The 20399-nt window shown below is 41.8% G+C and overlaps 1 protein-coding gene across 2 annotated transcripts in view; it reads right to left on the bottom strand.

The window, feature by feature from the left end:
* KCNH1 (potassium voltage-gated channel subfamily H member 1) overlaps positions 1–20399 on the bottom strand; it is a 441214-nt gene that overhangs the window by 119882 nt on the left and 300933 nt on the right. For both annotated transcript variants that reach the window (XM_079107602.1, XM_079107603.1), the window contains exons 8-9: positions 8972–9171; positions 3120–3372 (exon numbers count right to left, since the gene is read on the bottom strand). In XM_079107602.1, the coding sequence (XP_078963728.1) occupies positions 3120–3372; positions 8972–9171 (453 nt within the window). The remainder of the gene's footprint in view (positions 1–3119; positions 3373–8971; positions 9172–20399) is intronic.

The following is a 20399-nucleotide window of genomic DNA, read 5'->3' as shown; positions in this document are numbered from 1 at the left end:
GTCCTTTAAATATCTGTCCCCTACATCACAGCAGTTCTTGGAAGGCTAGGACAATGTTTGGTCCACTGCTGTCCCTCCACCCACCCCTTCTGCCAGAGGGTAATATCTGATATATAGTAGGTGTTCAATAAGGTTTTTTTTCAGTTGAACTGAAGAGCATCAAAGTACCATAAATATCTAGTCCCAACACCCAGTTGATGTGCCCTTTGCAAGAACAAACTGATTTGGGCTCATTGAGCAAAAGTTATTCTGCTGGGCATGGTGGGCACATGCCCCTGGGTTCAATCCCCAGTACAGAAAAAGTTCTATTGAGAGCAAAACAACAATAATAACAAAACTCTAAGTTTCAAGGGAGCAAATAGCTTGGGATCTCTTATGCTTCTTGACTCTTGAGGAAAGGCTGATTTCAAAGGACTTGTCATATCTTTTTATAGAATAAGGACCTCTTGACAGATTATTCAGGATATAAAGGCTTGGACCTAATTTTTGGACCCAACCTAGCTTCCAGGGAACATAAGAGGTGCTTTTTCTAGTCTGGACAGCTTGAGGGCAGCAAACACTGTGAATCCAAAGCTACAGACGGAGTTATTCCTGAGTTCCATCCACATTGCCAACTAGAGCAGGCAGATGCCCAGGAGGGTCTAGATTTGGAGAAGCAGTCAATTGACCAGGTCAGCCAACAAGGAGCCAAGTCCTGGTTGCTTCCCCATGAAAGCTCAGACTGAGGTGAAGTGAGGAGGGCTGGAAGTACCATTTGCTTCTTCACCTTTCCTTGATCACACCTCCATGCCTGAATGGAGGTGTCTGAACCAATTCCTAACACAGCAGGTGTTTAGGGAGGGTTTTGAAGGATGCCCAGAGTATCTAAGCTGGATGGTGTTGGTCTCAGGCTGGATTCTTTGGAAAGGCCCATGGTGAGTTATCAGTGGGGAAATCAAAGATGCCCTGCACCAAGAGTTAGCTCAAATTCAAAGGATTGCTCACTAGTTGCTACTCTTTCTCAGTCAGGTAAACATCCTGACAGCTGTGACCTATTTAAAAAAAAAAAAAAAAAAAAAGTTCTCTTTATTAAGGGCATTGATGGATTTAAAGGTAGAGATAAAATCTCCTTCCCCTCAGATATGCCAAAGCCAAATCTTTAAACTTCCTATGTCCTATTCCTTATGCTCCATCAAATCTCACTTTTCTGGGATGAGAAGGCAAGGAGCAGAGTAACTGGTCTGCAGAAGCCACTGGTTATCACAGAACCCAGAACACTACATTAGCAAGCAGGTTCAGTCTCCAGGCCCCACCCAGCAGCTACTCCAGTCTCCCTCTGACCATCTGCCAGCATATGCTGAAGGAATATAAATCATCCCTGGGTTAACCTGAATAAAATGGAATCAAGAGGGCAAGTTGGCTTGGAGCCCAGGGAATGAGAAGAAGCTGCAGATTGAATACTCCAGCACCAAGCCGGAACAAAGTTTGAGTTCCCCCATTTTTTAGATACTGGGGATTGAAGCCAACGGTGCTTAACCACTGAGCTATGTCCCCAGTCCTTGTTTCGTTTTGAGACAGGGTCTCGCTAAGTTGCTTAGGGCCTCCCTAAATTGCCAAAGTTGGCCTTGAACTTGCAATCCTCCTGCCTCAGACTCCCTAGTCACTGGGATTACAGGCATATGCTTCTGTGCCTGATTTAGTTCGTTTACTTTAAAACAAATAATTCTACCTGTCTCTACGTAGTTTGCATCTCAGTTCTGTCTTCAGTGTAACTCAATTTCTCCTTGCTTCGGAGATCATGTGTCAAAGATAAAACCCATGCCTATGAGGTCTGCATTGCCTGGAAACTTCAAGGGCCAGAACATGACATTAACTATCATTAGGGTTACCGCATCGCAAAACCGGTAAGAGCAGAGGTTTTGGAGTCAGAGGACTACAAGATGCTGACTCCATGGGTCCCCATCAGTCATAAGGAAATTTCCTTAACCTCTCTGAACTTTAACTGTCTCATCTACAAAATGACAATAATAAAGTCATTTCCTAGGGTTACTGTGAGGATTAAATGAGAATCTGTATGTGAGCTCTTCAGTGCCAAGTAGATGCCCATAAACAATGGCTGTTGTGATGGTGATGGCTTGTCTCCCTCAGAGGCACATGACTCCAAGAAAAAGATGAGTTCCTCAGAAGCCACCAATGTTCATTGTCCCAAATATCAACATGTCCCCTGCGTCCCTGCTCTTCCTCCCATGTTCCCTATTACTGTATATGGTGTTCCAGCTTCCCTGTCCTCCATGTGGAAAATCCCACAGTCCTCTCTACTGCCCTACCTCCCCCTACAGCCCATCCATCACCAGGCTCTGCTGACTACTCCTTAAATACCCCAACTCCATCTGCTTCTCTCCATCTGTCTGCCACAGTCCTAGTTCAGGCCACCATCAATTTGTCCCTAGATAACATGCCTTCACAACCTGGTCTCCACGCCCCAGCCTTCCCCTTTCAATCCAATCTCCAAGTTGCAACTTCTGTCTTCTTTCTAAAGAACAAATGTGATAGTGCCTTTCATCCTCCCTATCTTCATTGGCTTCCCCAGGTAAAATCCAGGCCCTCTACATGGCTTCTGAGCTGGCTGTGGTCTGCCAGTGCTCAGCTCCCTCCAGCTTCAGATCTCATCATAGCCCCTATGTTTTGGGCACTCCAGTCACACTGAGTAACCAGCAGTTCCCTTAATGAATCATGTCTCTGTCTCTACCGGGAGTTCAGACGTATCATCCCCTCCTCGGAGGATATTTCTTCATTCCTTTTACTCTCTATGCTAACTAGTTCTCAATTTTTGGATTTCAACTTAGGTGTCATGTCTTCCAACTTGAATACTGGATTAGATATCCCTTCCACTGTATTGCATATATTTGTTTATCTCTCCCCTAGACTGGGAACCCTGAGGACAAAACCATTCTTGAAACACCCAAGTGCCTCAGACAGCACTGGTACACAACAGGCACTCATATATTTGTTGGATGCTACCAATTGGCCCTGCTTTGTGAAGCAACCTCTGGTTGAAGGTGACAATGACAATGAGCTGTCCAGTAGCTAAGCCAATCTTGGGTACTAGAACCTGTCCATTCAGCAAGGGTAACACCTACCTAGGATGGCCACCACCTCATCATCTTGGATCACCTCCAGGGAGCCAGAGACCACAAAACAGAGGCTGTCGACACTCTCTCCGGCATGGTAGATGAGGTCCCCCGGGGCACAGTGCACTGTCTGGAACTCCATGGCCAGAGCCCGCAGGCAACCATCGCTGGCCAGTCGGAAGGCAGGGTGCTCCTTGAATACCTTGCGGTTTAGATGCACGCAGATGTCGGCTCTCATATCCTTGGGGCAGATCTGCAGGACCTGGATGGGCACAGAAAGGAACAGTGTGAGGGTCCCCACTGTGACCTCCAGCTCACTTCCCTCAGCACCCCTGGGGCAGGAGCAATACCCATGAAGCCTGACTTTGCTCTTCTAGCCCAGTCCTGCCCTGGCACTACTTGCCCTCTGTGGGCAGGCAGGCAGTGTCTAAAATAATCTTTGTTGACTGCTCAGGACACAGGTCAGAGAGTTGGGACTGGGAGTATGTGGGACTCCATCTGGGATGTCTTCTCTGAGATGACATTTAAGCTGACACTTGCATATGTCAGTGAGCCATGTGGAAAAAGAACATTGCAGCTACTGAGAGGGCCGAGCAGTAGCCATAGTGGATGAAGAGGAGGGCTGGGAGAACAGCAAGCTTGAGGGACTTAAGGTCAGGATAAGCCTTTGATTTCATTCTAGATGTGATGGGGGAGCACTGGAGAACATTTTAGCAGGGGGAAGATGAGCCGCCTGCTATTTTAAGAGGAATATTACAGCCACAGAATAGGTTTAGAGAGCTCTGACTGCAGGGTGGGGACAGTGGAGTCAAGGAATTTGTTTAGGTCAGCCACCCCAGTGACAGGCTAGAAAACTGGGAAACTTTGGCAACAGAGCCAAGTTCAGGTTATGTTCACAAATAAGTAAAAAAATTAAATTGACATATAATAAATGCACATAGTTATGAGCAAGATATTTTGATACATGTATACAATGTATGATGATGGAATCAACATACTGCACTATGTAGCATTTCTTTGTGTTGAGAACATTCAAAATACACTTTTCGCTCTTTTGAAATATATGGTAAACATATGTTGCTAAGGTACAAAATTACGGTTGTATAGGAGAAATAACTTCTAGTATTCTATAACCCAGTGGGGTAACTATAGACTAAAGAATATGTTTTGAATGTGAAACTGACATGATCTGCTAATAGACTAAATATGGGATGTTATTGAAAGAGATGCATCAAGTACCATTTATTGAACACTTCCTGTGTACCAGGCATTGCAAAGCACTTTAAAATTGTTCATTCATTTAATACCTATTAAGCACCTTATGGTGTAACAGGCATCATTCTTGGCTCTGAAGATTTGGCAGTGAAAAAAAAAATAGATGAAAATCCCAGCCCTCATGCAACTTGCCATTTAGCAGGAGGAAACAAATAGGAAAAATAGTATTTAGTGGTGAGTGCTAAAGAGAATAACAAGGCAGAGGAGGGATATAATCATACATTTTAAAGTGTTGTGTGCAATGGTTGCTGTGGTCTTCATAGAAACCCCATGATATAATATTGTTATGTCAGTTTACAGATGAGGAAACAGTTGCATAGGGAAGTGATATGACTTGTCCAAAGTTGCACAAGCAGGAAACAGGAGAGTAGGGATCTCAAACCTGTTGGTTACCTCTTAACGAACTCCTATACTAGGCAGCTACACAAAAACAACCGGGCTTGTAATTTGACTTGCAGCATTTTGAAAGAAAAATGGGAACTATAAGAGGCCCTGCAGGTCTCATCTTCTCATTTTCAAGCTTTTCTAGGAGGAATATTTCCCTAGAGTAAATTTTTGCAAAAAAACACCACATGGCCTCTTATATAGCAAGCATTCAGTAACACAATAGGACACCTTCAAGTGGACTTTTCCAGTGAATTCAGGAGTGGTTCTCAAATAATTTCTCCCATTCAAGTCTGTGAACATAGCATGGGGCCTACGATCAAACATTTAGTGAAAACTTTTCCTTGCATGCTGGGAACTTTTCTGCCCCTGCTTCTCTGCCTTAGCACAGGTCATTTGCTGAGCTCAAATCTCACTGTGCTCTTGATAACTTCATTCCCTTCTACCCCCTCCCCCAACCCAGTGCTCTGCATGGAAGCCTAGCAGCAGAAAAAGGTCAGATCCTTAAAATCCCTGCTCCCTCCCCTTCAAATGACTTAACAGCTATGCACCTCTGTTTTTTCTGTAAAACAGACTGCTAACATCGACTTATAAAGGTTAAATGAAATCACATCTACCAATACAAAGCTCAGGGCAGTGTCTGGCCCCAGCAGGTGACTCAGTGAACACGGCTCCCCCACTTCTGCATACCTGCTCTCTGGGAGGTGGGGATGGAGGATTCACAGGGGCACAGAGAACTCAAAGCTTTGGCAGAGCACTTACTAAGCGCCTCGCTCCATAAGGCTTATGACAAACAAGGCTCCTGAAGACGTGCAGATTTAATTTGGGTTTCTTCTTTCCAGCACAACACCAGAGAGCAGGGAGCACGCGCACGTCATGTCAAAATGGTGCTCGGTAGTTCGGAACCAAGATTTATTCTCCAGGTGAGTTCACCTTTAAATATTTGGTTTCCTCTGACTTGGGCTTTGCTGGCAGTCTGCTAGTGAGCAAGGCAAGGCATGGAGACCATGTTTTATTCATGGGCTCTGATCCCAGAGCCCACAGAACCAGGAGGTGAGAGAATCTGTAGTGGAGGAACTGCACACTGCTGCGGCCACCACGCAATTCCATCTTCTCATCTACTGGCTCCATAGCAGGGTGGGTGGAGGGTCCTCGACAATACTGGCAACCCCCTCCCCTGGGCTGCCTTCCCTACTGCTTGTAGGAGGAGAGACCCTCCTCCTCCATGAGAACCTCAAAAGCCACAGGGAGATGTCACTGGAGGCTCACAGCCTCGCTAGGCAGGACAGGGCAAGGTTAAGAGAGAGGCTTTAGGTTCAGGCAAATCTGGATCAAGCCTGGCCTCAGCATTCACTGGAAGCAATACTTAGCTCACTAGGTCTTCATATTTGAACTTGTGTATAGATTTTTTTCCCCCAGTACTGGGGACTGAACCCAGGGGTGCTTCTATCATTGAGCTCTATCCCCAGCTTTTTTTTTTTTTTTTTTTTTTTTTGCTTTTTTTATTTTGAGACAAGGTCAGAGTTGCCCAGGTTGGCCTGAAATTGTGATTCTCCTGAGTAGCTGGGGTCACAGGTATGCACCATTGCACCTGGCTCCCTCATGTGTGGGATTTTTGCAAGGATTCCATGAGCTGTTGGTATGGAAGGTCCTGGGACACACAGAAGTTCAATGCCTGAGTTCTCATTTTTGATATTATTGAGCAGCAACATGAAGTCATCTGAAGGAGTCTTTGGAGTCCAGAAAATCATAGCCAAAGGACCTTAAAGGTCATCTAATTTCCAGGTATTACAGACACAAAAACAGGTTCAAAGAGACAAGCATGTGCTCAAAGCCACCAGCTACTTGCTAGTAAAACCAGAGGGTTCCATAACTACTGCTCCACCCTGTGGCCTCCTTGGTCATCCCTGGGAGAGGTATGGGTTCTCTCCCTAGCAGTCACCTGCCACAAGCCCCAGCCAAGGAGGACAGTCACCCAGGCCACACTGGGCTCTGCAGTAAGTAACCATAGTGAAGTCCCTGGCTATTTCCCCTCCCAACTGGACCTGGAACTGGGGCAAATCCCAAAACCCTCCAGGAAAGTGGAGACAGCAGGGAGGGGAGGGGAGGTAAATGCTGACTGTGTTCTCTCCCACGGGTCACAGCCCAGCCCAGCCCTGAAGGGAGGGTGGGGAGGGCTTCTTTCCAGACAACCAGATTTACAAAGGCATCCTGGTGCCTGGGAAAAGGAGCTCCAGGGCAGAGAGATCAAAGTTCCTTTCTGCTCCATCAGCTGTCAGGCACCCACAGAACCTACAGGCATTGTTGAGAGAGAGGTGCAGAAACAACAGGGACAGCTGGGGCTGGTGGTTGGCAAAGCCAGGGAGTAAGTGCAGCGCCAACCCCCACCCTGCCCGCAGGGGAAATCAGCACCTCCTCATCTGGACTCTTCCCTCCAGTTCATGCTTTAAATTTTAAAAGGGTGAAAGGAAAAAGCTTTGAAGTCAAAGGAAAACTGGGTTCTGATCATGGTTTTGCTCTTCTTTACTCCATGACCAGGAGCAGTTAGTCAAAGGATTTGGGCCTCTTATCCTCATCCTTTTGAAAGAGATTGCAACGACTCCCTCCCAGGGCTACTGAAGCCCAAACAAGGCTCTGCTGCAGGGGCGGACAGGGAGAAGCAGGAAAATATATCTGCTGTCAATGCATGGTCAAGACGTGATAGTGGATGCTGTGGTGGTGCCACTCTGGGTCTCTTGGCACAGTCAACAAAACCAAAGTGACATTCTTTCAAGTTGAGGATCAGCTTTAGTTCATTTGTTTCCTTTTACACTGTCAACTCTCAACCTACTATTCCAATGGAAGAAGATAGGAACATGGACAGCTGATCCCAAAGCCTAGTTGAATTTGAACTTGAATAGGTCAATGGGTATTTTTGCAATAGCATTTTTGTTTTCCTAATTCTAACAGTGAAAAGGAATCGGCATTTCCCTAGTGTGTACAAACTGGCAATAAGGGGAGGAGTGTGGTAGAAAAGACTAAGTGGAGAAAAACTGAGCTGTGGAATCTTGTTTTTAGAAAATATGCAAAGGAGATAATTCATAAATGAACAGTAGAATTCTTCTCCAGAGTGAGAGGAGGGAAGATGAGTGGAACACATAAGGGGAAGACACAAACCTTAATTATCAGGAAAAAAAAATCTTATTTTAATGCAGTATTTTTTTTTTAAATCTAAGTTCATACAAGGAAATTCATGATGAACAAAAGATCAAAAGTTAGAATAAAGACTAATGAGTAATAGTGTTGTGCTATCTTAGAATCTGGGACAAAAGGAAAAATCAGAAATACTAACCACCTCCCTTTCCTCATGACCTGATTCTCATCATTGTCCAAATCTGGGAAATTCTGTCTGGATAGTTAAACTTTCAGTTTTCTTCTTTCCCAGGAAAACACCTTGGTTTTCCAGTGTTTTGGAATGGAAGCACCATTTGACCCAGCTATCCCACTCCTTGGCCTATACCCAAAGGACTTAAAATCAGCATACTACAGAGATACAGCCACATCAATGTTCATAGCTGCTCAATTCACCATAGCCAGATTGTGGAACCAACCTAGATGTCCTTCAATTGATGAGTGGATAAAGAAACTGTGGTATATATATACAATGGAATATTACTCAGCCATAAAGAATAATAAAATTATGGCATTTGCAGGCAAATGGATGAAATTGGAGAATATCATGCTAAGTGAGATAAGCCAATCTCAAAAAACCAAAGGATGAATGATATCGCTAATAAGTGGATGATGACACATAATGGGGGGGTGGGAGGGGGGCAAGAATGGAGGAAGGAAGGACTATATAGAGGGAAAAGAGGGGTGGGAGGGGGGAAGAAAAAAATAACAGAATGAATCAATAACTATTACCCTAGGTAAATGTATGATTACACAAATGGTCTGCCTCTACTCCATGTACAAACAGAGAAACAAGATGTATCCTATTTGTTTACAATAAAAATAAATTAAAAATTTTTTTTTTAAAAAATGGCTCTTAATTACTGGTCTTTGGGCAAGGCTGACCTGGAAGCAATCAAACCTCTCGAGAAAGGACCTGAGAATTTAAGATCACCCAGATGAATTCTGAACCCAGACAGATTTGAGGGCCTCAGCCCACCCGGAGAAAGCCAACAGCCGAGTGACTCCCCTAAGCTCCTTGCAGTCCTTACCTTCTCTGTGTCGATGCCTCTAGACATGGACCAGGTAGACACAATATAGTCCATGACTCGCTCACTCAGTCCTTTGGGCACCTGGTAGAGCTTCAGGAAGTCCCGAACACTGTTGAGCATCTCATGGTACCTGTTGGTATTGGCGTACATCTGTTGGAAAATTGTCGTCACGTTCCCGAAGATGGTGGCATAGAGAAGTGCTAGAAGCAAGGAGGGGAGAAGGAAAAGAAACAGTGCATGAGTCGTCCTTGAGCCAGGGTCCCAGAATGCTCGGCGTGTTCAGAGCAGGCCAGCAGCTACACTCTCCCCAGATCAGACGGTCATGGCCCTTCTCAGGAAAACTTCATGCCTAGAGCCTTTGGGAAGTAGACTCAAAGCCAAGAGTTTCCTGATGTCAGTCCATGAGGAAAAGTGTGTGTGAGGCAGGGCCAGGCTGGTTGGCAGTGAGGGCCAGAGTGCAGACACAGCAGCAGTGATGAGTTTGGGGAAGGCAGCTGTACTGCTCCACCTGATGCCTCTTTTCAGGAAACTTCGACACACATCTGCGGACACCAAACATGTGCCCATGTGCTCCAGTCCAAATCCAAACCTATGAGCTATCAATCTTCACCAAGCTCTGCTATGTGCCAGCCCTCAGCTACTTACAGGGACAGGATGGTGAATAAACATTCAGTCTTGGCCCTCAAAGAACAACACAGCAGGAAGGACAGACTCTGAATATGCAATCACAAGTTATGAACAGCCAGTCTACAGAGGGCAATGGAAGAGGTCTTAACCTTGTTTTGCCCTTATTGTTAAATCCTTGTTTTGCACTTAACACAACAATCTGCTTCACTGATGTGGCTTCTGGGGAGAAAAGCATGGCTTTGATATGGTGCAAATAAAATCAGGTCCCAGATGTAGCAACTGAGTAGTATGTGTCACCACGGCTCCCTTTACAGTAGCATCACCAAGGAGGACCATTACATCATCACAGACCCACCGCTTCCAGGAAGCCTTCCTCAACCCCCTCCATCTGTCGCCAGGAGGGTGACTATGACTTACTAGGCATAATTCTACACAGCTCATATTATTCCATTGTGCAATCTTATATAAACTTCTTTCTTGGCCTGTTGCCTGACAGTATGAGTTGCTGCTTGAAGGCTGGACACATCTTTTCCTTGTCATCATACCCCCCAGAATCTAAATACCATTCTGCTACTTAATAAATGTTTTTAAATTAGTGAGTCTCACATGTGCTTTTGTTCTTGCTTTTTAAAAAAAATTGATCAACTGGATAGGATTAAAATATTTAAGTTGATCAGCCTTGACATAAAACCACTACTGCAAGTAAGATATTGAATATATCAGCCCCCAAAGTTTTGTCATGTTCCTTGGAAATCCTTCCCTCCTGCCCCCACCTGCTCTTCACCCTCCCGTCTCCAAGCAGCCACTGATGTCTTTCCTAACACCACACATCAGCCTGCGTTTTCTATAGTCTTACTGGTATATGATCATATAGCATGTACTCCTTTTTAATATCATTGATGTAACTCATATAACATGAAATGTATCCATTTAAAGTGTAAAATTCAATGGTTTTTAATATATCTATAGGCTTACACAACCATTGCCACAATCTATGTTTAAAATATTTTCATTTCCCCCCAAATAAATTCCATACCCATTATTAGCCTTTCTCCATTTCCTCCCAACCCCCTATCCACAGGCAACTGCTAGTCTACTTTCTGTCTGTACAGACTTACATATTCTAGACAACCTATATAAATTAAAATTGTGCAATATGTGGCCACCTGTAACTAACTTCTTTCACATGTACCATGTATCGTACTTCGTTTTTATTGTTGAATAGTACTCTGTTGTATGAATTGCCACATTTCATTTTATTATAATGAAATAACCCTCATCAGTTATTGGACATTGTGTTTTTCTCCATTTGGGCTATTATGAATACTACTACTAAATATTCGTGTTTAACTACATTTAATGTTAAAAAACTGCCAAACTATTTTCCAAAGTAGATGTACCTTTTGACATTCTCACCAGCAGTGTATGAGTGTCCCAGCATCTCCACATTCATATTTGTACTTGTAATAACCTGTCCTTTTGATTGTCATCCAATTGAGTGTGAACTGTCCATTGTAAACTGCCTCATTGCAGTTTGGGTTTGCATTTCCATAATGGATAACAATGTTGAACATCCTTCCCTGTGTTCAGCGGCCATTTGTACATCTTCTTTGGAGAATTGGTAGTTCAAGTTTTTCAGTTGCGTTGTTTGTCTTTTTTATTATTGAATTGCAAGAATCCTTCATATATCCTGGATACAGATTCCTTATCAGATATACAATATGCAAATACTTCCTCACATCATGTGGGTTGTCTTCACTTTCTTTACCTATCATTTGAAGCACAAAAGCTTTTGGTTTTGGTGTAGTTCAATTTATCTACTTTTTCTTATGTATTTTTCTTGACCGATTTCTTTAAGCATAATTATTTTTACTTCTGTGTTGTTGTATCAGTAGTTCATTCTTTTTTTTTTTTTTTTAAAAAAGGGCAAATATTTGGAATAATTGGAAATTCACAGGAAGATTCAAACATAGTGTGGAGAAATTCCAGTTACCCTTCAGTTAGTTTTCCCCTTACATTTTATGTAACAAGAGTACAATGTCAAAACCAGAAGATTGGCATTGCTATGAAGTGTATGTATAGTTCTGTGCCATTTTATTCCATGTGTTGTTTTATGTGAACAGCACTAGAGAATTATTCCACCACCAGAGGTCTCCCTCCTGCTGCCCCTTTATAGCCACCCTCCCAACCACAAGTCTTTTCTCCTCTATTATGTCATTTTAAGAATACTCTATAAAATAGAGCATAATATCCTTTTGAGCATAGTGTCCTTTTGAGATTGTTTCCACTCAGAAAAATACCCTTTGGATCCATCCAGGTTATTGCATGTATCAATAGTCCCTTTCCTTTTAATTGATGACAGCTATCCTGCTGTATGGATGTACCACCATCCTTTCTTTCAAATGATCTTATTCAGATTTACCTGACAGACTATGGAAGGGAAAGAGAGAAGTGTATGGATTTAGAGGCAAGGGAAAGAAATGCAAATCAAAACTATTCTAAGATTCCATCTCACCCCAGTCAGAATGGCAATGATCAAGAATTCAAACAATAAATGTTGGTAAGGAGGTGTGGGAAAAGGTACACTCATACGTTGCTGGTGGGACTGCAAATTGGTGCAACCACTATGGAAAGTAGTGTGAGATTCCCCAGAAAATTTGAAATAGAACCACCATTTGGACCAAGCTATCCCACTTCTTGGTTTATACCCAAAGGACTTAAAATCAGCATATTACAGTGATCAGTCACATCAATGTTTATAGCAGCTCAATTAATAATAGCTAAACCATGCAACCAACCTAGATGTCCTTCAACAGATGAATGGATTTTAAAAAGTGGTATATATATATACAATGGAATATTACTTAGCCTTAAAGAAGAATGCAATCAAGACATTTGAAGATAAATGCATGGAGCTGGAGGCTATCATGCTAAGTGAAATAAGTCAATCCTAAAAAATCAAAAGCTGAATGTTTTCTCTGATATGCCAATGTTAATTCGCAATGGGGGTGGGTACAGTTAGTTCAGATTAGGTAGAGGGGAGTAAAGGGGGGCAGGGAGCATGGGGGTAGGAAAGATAATAGAATGAATCAGACATTATTACCCCATGTACATATATAACTATACAACCGGTGGGATTCTACATCATGTATACCAGAAGAATGAGAAATTATACTCCATTATATGTGCTGTATCAAAGTGTATTCTACTGTCAGGTATAACTAATTAAAACAAATTTTTAAAAAATTTTTAAAAAGAATTAAGCACACCTGAAGAGAATCATCAATGAGGAAGGAAAGAGCACTATCAAGCTCTAAAAGGCATGAAAAAGTGCTGTCAATCTGAATAGGAGGAACCGGACAGAAAGCAGAGATACTGCAAAGCCTGAACAATGTAGATACCAGTTATTCTAAGCAAATAATTACTTCATACACAAGGAGAGGTCAAAGAGCCAGCTTTCTCTGTAATGTCACCAAGAATGATCAGTATCCTCCTCCCAGGACCAGGGCCAGGCTGCTTGCCTTGTTCCCAGGGAGTCTGATTCTAACTCAACAAACCTGGAAGGCAGACCTGCCTCAGCTGTTTCTGATCTACAATGAACCAGAGCTCATGGGCAAAGAGTACAGGTGTCTCTTTATGGGATGCTTGCCAGAAAACTAATCTAATCCTGAGCTTTAAAAAGTAGTTACACCAAATCAATAATATAGTAAGAATAGCTCTGTTGGCCATGATCTCAGTGCCAGGCAGCAGGTCCAAGACACTGACGTGCTGGTCAGTCAAAGCAGTGTTGCCACGAAATGCTTTATGGTTCAGGCTCCTCCTGTCCCAGCCTGCTTCTGAGGCATTATGGAAGGTTACGGGTCCTCAGGAGGGCCATATTCTATGATGATGATGATGATGATGATGTAATATTATATTAAAAGTGGATAATTATACTCTAAATTTACTTCCTTAATTTTATATGAGGTTGGATACATGTTTTTCATACATACAACATTCAATTTGTTAATATCTTGATATCTCTATCAAGTCCTGTACCTGAAGTTCTTAAAATCTAACTGGGAGAGAAGACATGTTAATTCAGGTGTCACCCAAACACATGTGTGAGTGTGATGTGGGGAGAAAGGGAGGGATGTGTAATGTAATTGTCGTGAGTTGGGGGCAAGAAAACAAAATAAAACCAGCCTGACTCAATCTGACGGTGCAGAGGGTGTCTTGGATCCCTCTAAACGTGGATTCCTTCAGTCCTCCCATTTGGGGAAAGAGACTTCTCCCAACTCCAAGGCAAAACGCTAATTTGGAGAAGAAAAGGTTTCTTTCTTTATCTGAGTGGTTTAAGTTTTATATTGTATCACAGCAAGAACTCTGGATCCCATCCAAGGAAAAATGAGATCGTATTCTCTAGCTTAACTAGAAATGTCTGTATGGAACTTGGAACGGCATTAAAACTTGTTTCCTTTTTTCCAGGTCCAACTTCTTAAGGTGTAAATATTTCTTTGCGATTTAAATTATTTTTATTTTTTTCTTTTTTAAATTTATTTTGATTCATTATACACAAATGGGGTACAACTGTTATTTCTCTGCTTGTACACGAAATAGAATCGCACCATTTGCATAATCATACATGTACATAAGATAATGATGTCTGTCTCATTCTGCTATTTTTTAAAGGTCTAAATTTTTAAACCTAAATTTTAAGGTTTATGTTTTTAATTTTTGGACTAAAATATATATAATCATAGTTCAAAGAGTTAAGTGGACAAGACATTTAAAAAACAAAACAAACCCATAGTCCTTTGCCCTTTCCTTTTCATACAACTTTCAATTGTAAACCAACTTTCAATTGTTTAGCTGATTGCTTTGGTATTTATCTCCTTGGTGAAATATCAGGCTCAAATTGCTATGTCCTGGTGTTCTGTTGAAGGCATCGTCCTTGCCCTCTGAGAATTTAGCACTTTCCTCCTCACCCCCAATCCACTCCCTTCACACACCTTTTCCCGTTACTCCACTCTCCTGGTAGAGCTTATCATTCGGGTTAGACCCACATCTGAGTTTGTGTTCCCGTGTCCAGATGAGTGCTACTCCCAGCTGAATCATGAGCTAGCACTAGCTTCTCTGCAGTGTTCTCTTATCTGTAGCTCATAATGACCTGTGTCTTTCCATTTCCTTAATTTTCTTATCATTCACTCGATTCCAAACTTTCCCACAGATAAATCTCTTAGAGCATATTAACCTATCAATTTCATTTTCTTACAGCAGTCTTTCCTGGAGGCTTCTGAATCTGTTCTATTGCCAGTTGGGTGACTCTCTTCATTACTAACCTTATTCAGGTTAGAGTTCCTCATTCCTACATCCCATGCCCCGCCACTCACCACCACACATCTCTTTCTTCTCTTCCCCTCTAGTAGCTTTCTGAGAAAGGGAATATAGGAGCAGAGTTTTTGAGACCTAATATGTATGCTATTATAGTTGATCAATAGTTTGGCTAGGTATAGAATTCTAGACTGGAAATCTTTTTTCTCAGAATTTTGAAAATATTTCTCTATTCTTATTGAAAAGTGGAAACCATATATCAAAGCTGTTTTTTTCCTCTCAAAAACTCTACAATGTTCTGACAATTTAAAATGATATACATTTTGTTGTGATTACATTTTTCTCTTTTGTGCTAAGCTTTCTTTTATTTTTTATTCTTTTTATATTTTTATTGGTGCATTTTAATTATATATAATTTACATACCCAATAGTGGGGCTCAGTGTTGCATATTTGGAAAGCACTGAGCTAATCTTTCAACAAACCCTTTTAAATGTGAAAATGTATGCCCTACATATCAAGCAAATTTGCTTGGATTATTTCTTTTATGATTTCTTCCCCTCTATTTCTCTGTTTTCTTTTCCCACAACTCCTGTTGGGTTGTTCAGGTTTTAAACTTCTGGAATCATCTGATTTTCCTATGTTTCTCTCCTATTTTCTATTATTTTGTGAGAGCTTTCTTCAACTTTTGCCTCCTATTCTTTTTATTGAGTTTTAATTTGTTCTCGTGCCTTTAATTTCCATGACCTTTTTGTCCTGAGTAGCATTCCATTCTGTTTCATAAATATATCTTCTCTTATTTTCTGAAAGGATGAAAATGACAGATATACTTGTAAGTTTTCTTCTTCCTGCTTGGCTTCTGTTTCCTTATTTATTTATAATCATGTTTGTCTGCCTTTCACATTAGAAATAAATGGAACTTCTTAGATGCCCACTTAGATTTAAGAATGGGGCTCTAGAAAACTAATTTAAGAGTTTTGTGTGATTGTCATGGACTGTGACAAGTTACTGTAACCTGGCTGGAGCTAGTACTGAAGAACCTACAATGCCACCAACTTTGGGACTGTCCTTGTGGACTGCTGAGTCCCCAGGAAGACTTATTCTCCTGTCTGGAAAATACTGGCAGCTCAGTTACCAGGGAGGAGAAGGCAGCTGGAGGTCTCTGTGTTCAGTGCATAAACTTTCCCTTAATCCCTGTTTTCATAGGGTACCTCTGCTTCCATGGTGCCTGCTGTCTCTCATCCAGGGACCTCAAGTGGGGGAAGGGCAGCTGCATAGATTAAGAAAGAGATCTGAGGGTCTAAGTGCTTCTTAAATGTTCAGCCAGCCCCCACTTTCTCAGTACCACCTTCACTCTCCCTTCTGGAGGCACTTATTGACACTAATGTTTGAGTTCTTTGGGGGTCTTGGGGAAAAAAATCAGATTATTTCAGATTTTCCCTATATTGCCTTACAGTTCAGCTTTATTGGGTCTACCAAGCCGATCATTGATTTTCGGTTTTCAAATTTTTTCCCCTCTACTGTCTCTTCTCTCATTCTCTTTGTGGGTTTGTACTTCAAGAAAACCTTCCCTTGCTGTGGCTTTAGTGGAATTTCAGGGGTGGTCAGATGTAATGGTGTGTGGTCCAGTCAGCCACATCTAACAATGGTGGTATGAATAATCTGCAAAGGCTTTAAGAACTTCTGCTTTGACCCAAGGTGGCCCATGTGAAAGTGAGAAATAGTTTCCAAATCTTCAAAGTCAAGAACTTAAGGCAAAATTGTAATAATAACAACAATACCTCAAGGCAGGTATGATGACTATCTAGCCAATAAAGAAACTAAAGTCCAATGTCAGAGAAACAGTACACACTGAGGTGAGAACCTAGGATCTGCTTAGTGCCTCACTGAATCCACTAACTCATCTCTCCCCAAACTTCGGTGTGTGCCAGAATCACTTGGAAGGGTTTTCAAAACAGTGTTTGGGCCTTATCTCCAGAGTATCTGATTCAGGTGGTCTTGGGCGGGCCCTAGACAATTTACATTTCTAACAAATTCTCAAGTGATATGGTTACTGTTAGGAACTTTGAGAAACACGGCACAGCTCGAGTATCCCTTATGTGAAATGCTTGGAACCAGAAGTGTTTCAGATTTTGGAATCTTTTGGATTTTAGAATATTTGCATATATATAATGAGATATCATGGGGATGGACCCCAAGTCAAAACCCAGAATTCATTTATGTTTCATATAAACATAACTGGAAATAATTTTATACAATGTTTTAAATAATTTTGTCCCCCAAGGTTTCATGGTATGTAATTTTCCACACATGCATTGTTGGAACTCAGAAGATTTCAGGTTTTATAGTATTTTGAACTTTTAGATTTGGGGATTAGGAATGCCCAACCTGTACTAGGATTTTCTATATTCTATTGCTAGTCCTTGTTTAATTTCAGAATATATCATGAAACTATATGGATATGAATGTTGATTTTGACTTGTTTTTCATGGCCAAGGTTATATGGGTTATTGCACGTTACTTCTTCTGGAGTAAAGATAGATAGTTAAAAAGAAAAGAGCTACCACTTAGCTGAGCATGGTGGTGCAGACCTGTAATGCCAGTGACTTCAGGAGGCTGAGGTAGGAAGATCTCAATTTCAAGGTCAGTTAGCAACTTAGCAAGACCCTGTCTCAAAATAAACCCAACTACTATGCATAACTATCAAGCTCTAATAAAAAGGAAAAAAAAAAAAAAAAAAAACAATTGGGAACAAAAGTAGGGGGCTGGGAATGATGGGCTTCAGTGGTAGAATCCCCTGTACTGGGGTGGGAAGTGGAGAAGAGTTACTTATCTATTAAAAACCCACTTTCTAAAAATGGAGAGCAACATTCCTTCTCCTCCCCTCTTTCAACTCAACTTCTACCTTGGCTACCCTGCTACCCCAAGATCTCACAGGTACCAACAGGAAAACTGAGGAAGTAAAGCCCTTTCCAGGCCCTACTTTCAAAACAGATAATGCCTGAAATTCAGTATCCACTAAGATTATGTCTTACTGCTGCTGATTTTACAGAGACTTCTTATTTTGCAAAAAAAAAAAAAAAAAAATAACAGATTTTGTTGTATGAATTCCCCTTAAAATAAAATCTTCAGTTTTGCAATCCTTAACTCCCCATTAGCCAGTCATGTGATTAGGTGATGAGCTGCTCAGTAAACTGTAGCTGCATTGGTAGCTGTGTCAATGGAGGGGGTCTTAACACATCCGGCATTGACACAGCTCAAAGCAGTCCTGATACTCTCACTTCCAAGTCATTAATTAGGTACAAAAAATAGGGTCTAAGAAGGCAGAGCTGGAGCTTAGAAGTTGAATTTTCTGCTATGTTAAGGACTCCCTTCAAGTCTCTATAGGTGAACCCAATGATGTCTATCCACACTGTTAAGAACAGAAAGAAGGGATTTTTTAACATTATAGCCTCTTGGGTTCAATTTTTTGCTCAACAGACCAAAACTCTGTGGCCAGAGGGCAATTACTTCGTTTCCCCCTCAGTCTGGCAAAAAAGAGAAAAATACCTGCTTACTTCCCTGAAGTGGTGGCAAAATTAAATGAGATACTGTGTGCTGTGGTTTGGATGTCCAAGGGCCCAGGTGTTCAAAGCCTGATTGTGTTATGGTATTGGGAGTGGTGGAATCGTGAAGAGGCAGGACCTAGTGAGAGATGTTCAGGTCAGTGGGTTCATGACATCAAAACAGATGAAGGTAATTTCAGGGGACAAACTGGTAGTTCCTGTAGTTCTGGATCACACCCAGGACCTTGTGCGTGCTAGGCAAGCACTCTACCACTGACTGACATCCAGCTGTCCTTTGTAGTTCTTAAGAGATGGTTGTTAATACAGGAGCAGGCCTGGCTCTGGGCTCTCTGCTTCCTGGTTCAAGATGTGACTGCTTGACCAGACATATGTTCTCATCATTGCCATCTGCCATTCACCATGAGGCCCTCGCCAGAACCAAGTCTGTGAGGGTGCTGTACCTTTAAACCTCTAAAACTGTGAGTTAAATACATCTCTTTTCTTCATAAGTATCCTGTCACAGAGATTTCATAATAGTGATGAAAAGATGAGGGTGTCTATGACCAGCTTAATATTCTGGGTACTTTCTATACAGCACCTTAATGTTATTTTATCTTTTAGTTAACAGTCCTGGAGTCAAATGTCCGGACAGTTGACACATGCCTGACAGCATTTCATTAAGCTAGTAACCTGTAACACAAGACTGCTTTTAGATGCAAATATAGACCCCCATTTTATCAATGGGATCCAGAGGAGAAAGCTTTAAGTCAAGTGCATCAAACATGGAGACCTTTAAATAAATCTCTAAAAATCCATAAATCTTAAGATTTTTCACACATCAGCTAAAATACTTACCAGTGATTTTGAATAAAGCTCTTCACAGATGAGGAAAGGCTGAAGAGCAAGTATAAGCCTGGGGGAGCAGGCACGAGGGAATAAGGCCTGGGAACCAGACTGAGGCTTTGTTCCATTTGGTCCACAGGAGAGCAACACATCTAATTTTGTTAACGTAGTATTTTTGGTCTTTGCTGTTGTTGCTGCTATTGCTTATTCTAATGTGATAATGATGGAGTGGGTGTGAGAATAATGTTTATATTGGCATGGTAACTGACAACTAACTTGGAAATTCATATTTTCTATGACTTCATGATATCCATAGCTATGAATCTCATTGTATGGGCAAACATGGGTAGTAACAATGGGAAGAAAATGGAATAACCCCTCACTGCCAGGCAATCCATATAGGAAGAGGGCACATAGGAGAAGGCAGAGTGTGTGTTCTGGAGATAAAAAGCTGTCATCTGGAATTCTGGTTCCACTCCCAACGTCAGGATCATCCTTTACCCTCCTCTAAACTTCTTCACATATCATGGAATTCATAATAACTTTATGGCTTTATTTTTAATAAGTTGAATAATATATATAAAATGCTTATAAAAGTACCAGGGGCATAATAAATGCTCAATAAATAACAATAGTTAATAGGATGGTTACAGTCTTAGAGACACAGATGCCTCTAGTTATTTCTTGGAAACATTACCTTGCTGACTTAATCTGATACCTGTTTCAATTCATCAAACATTTACTAAATATCGAGGTGTGTCATATGCTGTGCTGGGAAGCAACATGGTATAGAGAATATATTCTGGGCTTTGAAGAGAAAGGACCCCTTCTAAGTGCCTCAGTTCTCTCATGAATGAAAGGTAATCCCTTACCTCTCAGAGTAAAGGGAAGATTTGAGGCCTTTTTTGTGACAAGGGCCAAACACGAGGGTGGCATGCAACAGACCCCCAGTCAGTCTTCGTTTCTGAACCGTCCAGTGTTCATATCTGTCTGTCAACCATCCCTGGACTCCGGTTCCCTCAGCTCTCTGCTCTGAACAGGTACACCCTACTGTGCTCTTCCTTAAATAGAAGGCTTTCTGGGGAACAGAAACTGTGGAGTC

The sequence above is a fragment of the Sciurus vulgaris genome (assembly GCF_902686455.1).
Source record: "Sciurus vulgaris genome assembly, chromosome: 12".
NCBI lineage: Eukaryota > Metazoa > Chordata > Mammalia > Rodentia > Sciuridae > Sciurus > Sciurus vulgaris.
The sequence above is the reverse complement of the archived record's forward strand: the minus strand, read 5'-3'. Positions and strand labels throughout refer to the sequence as shown.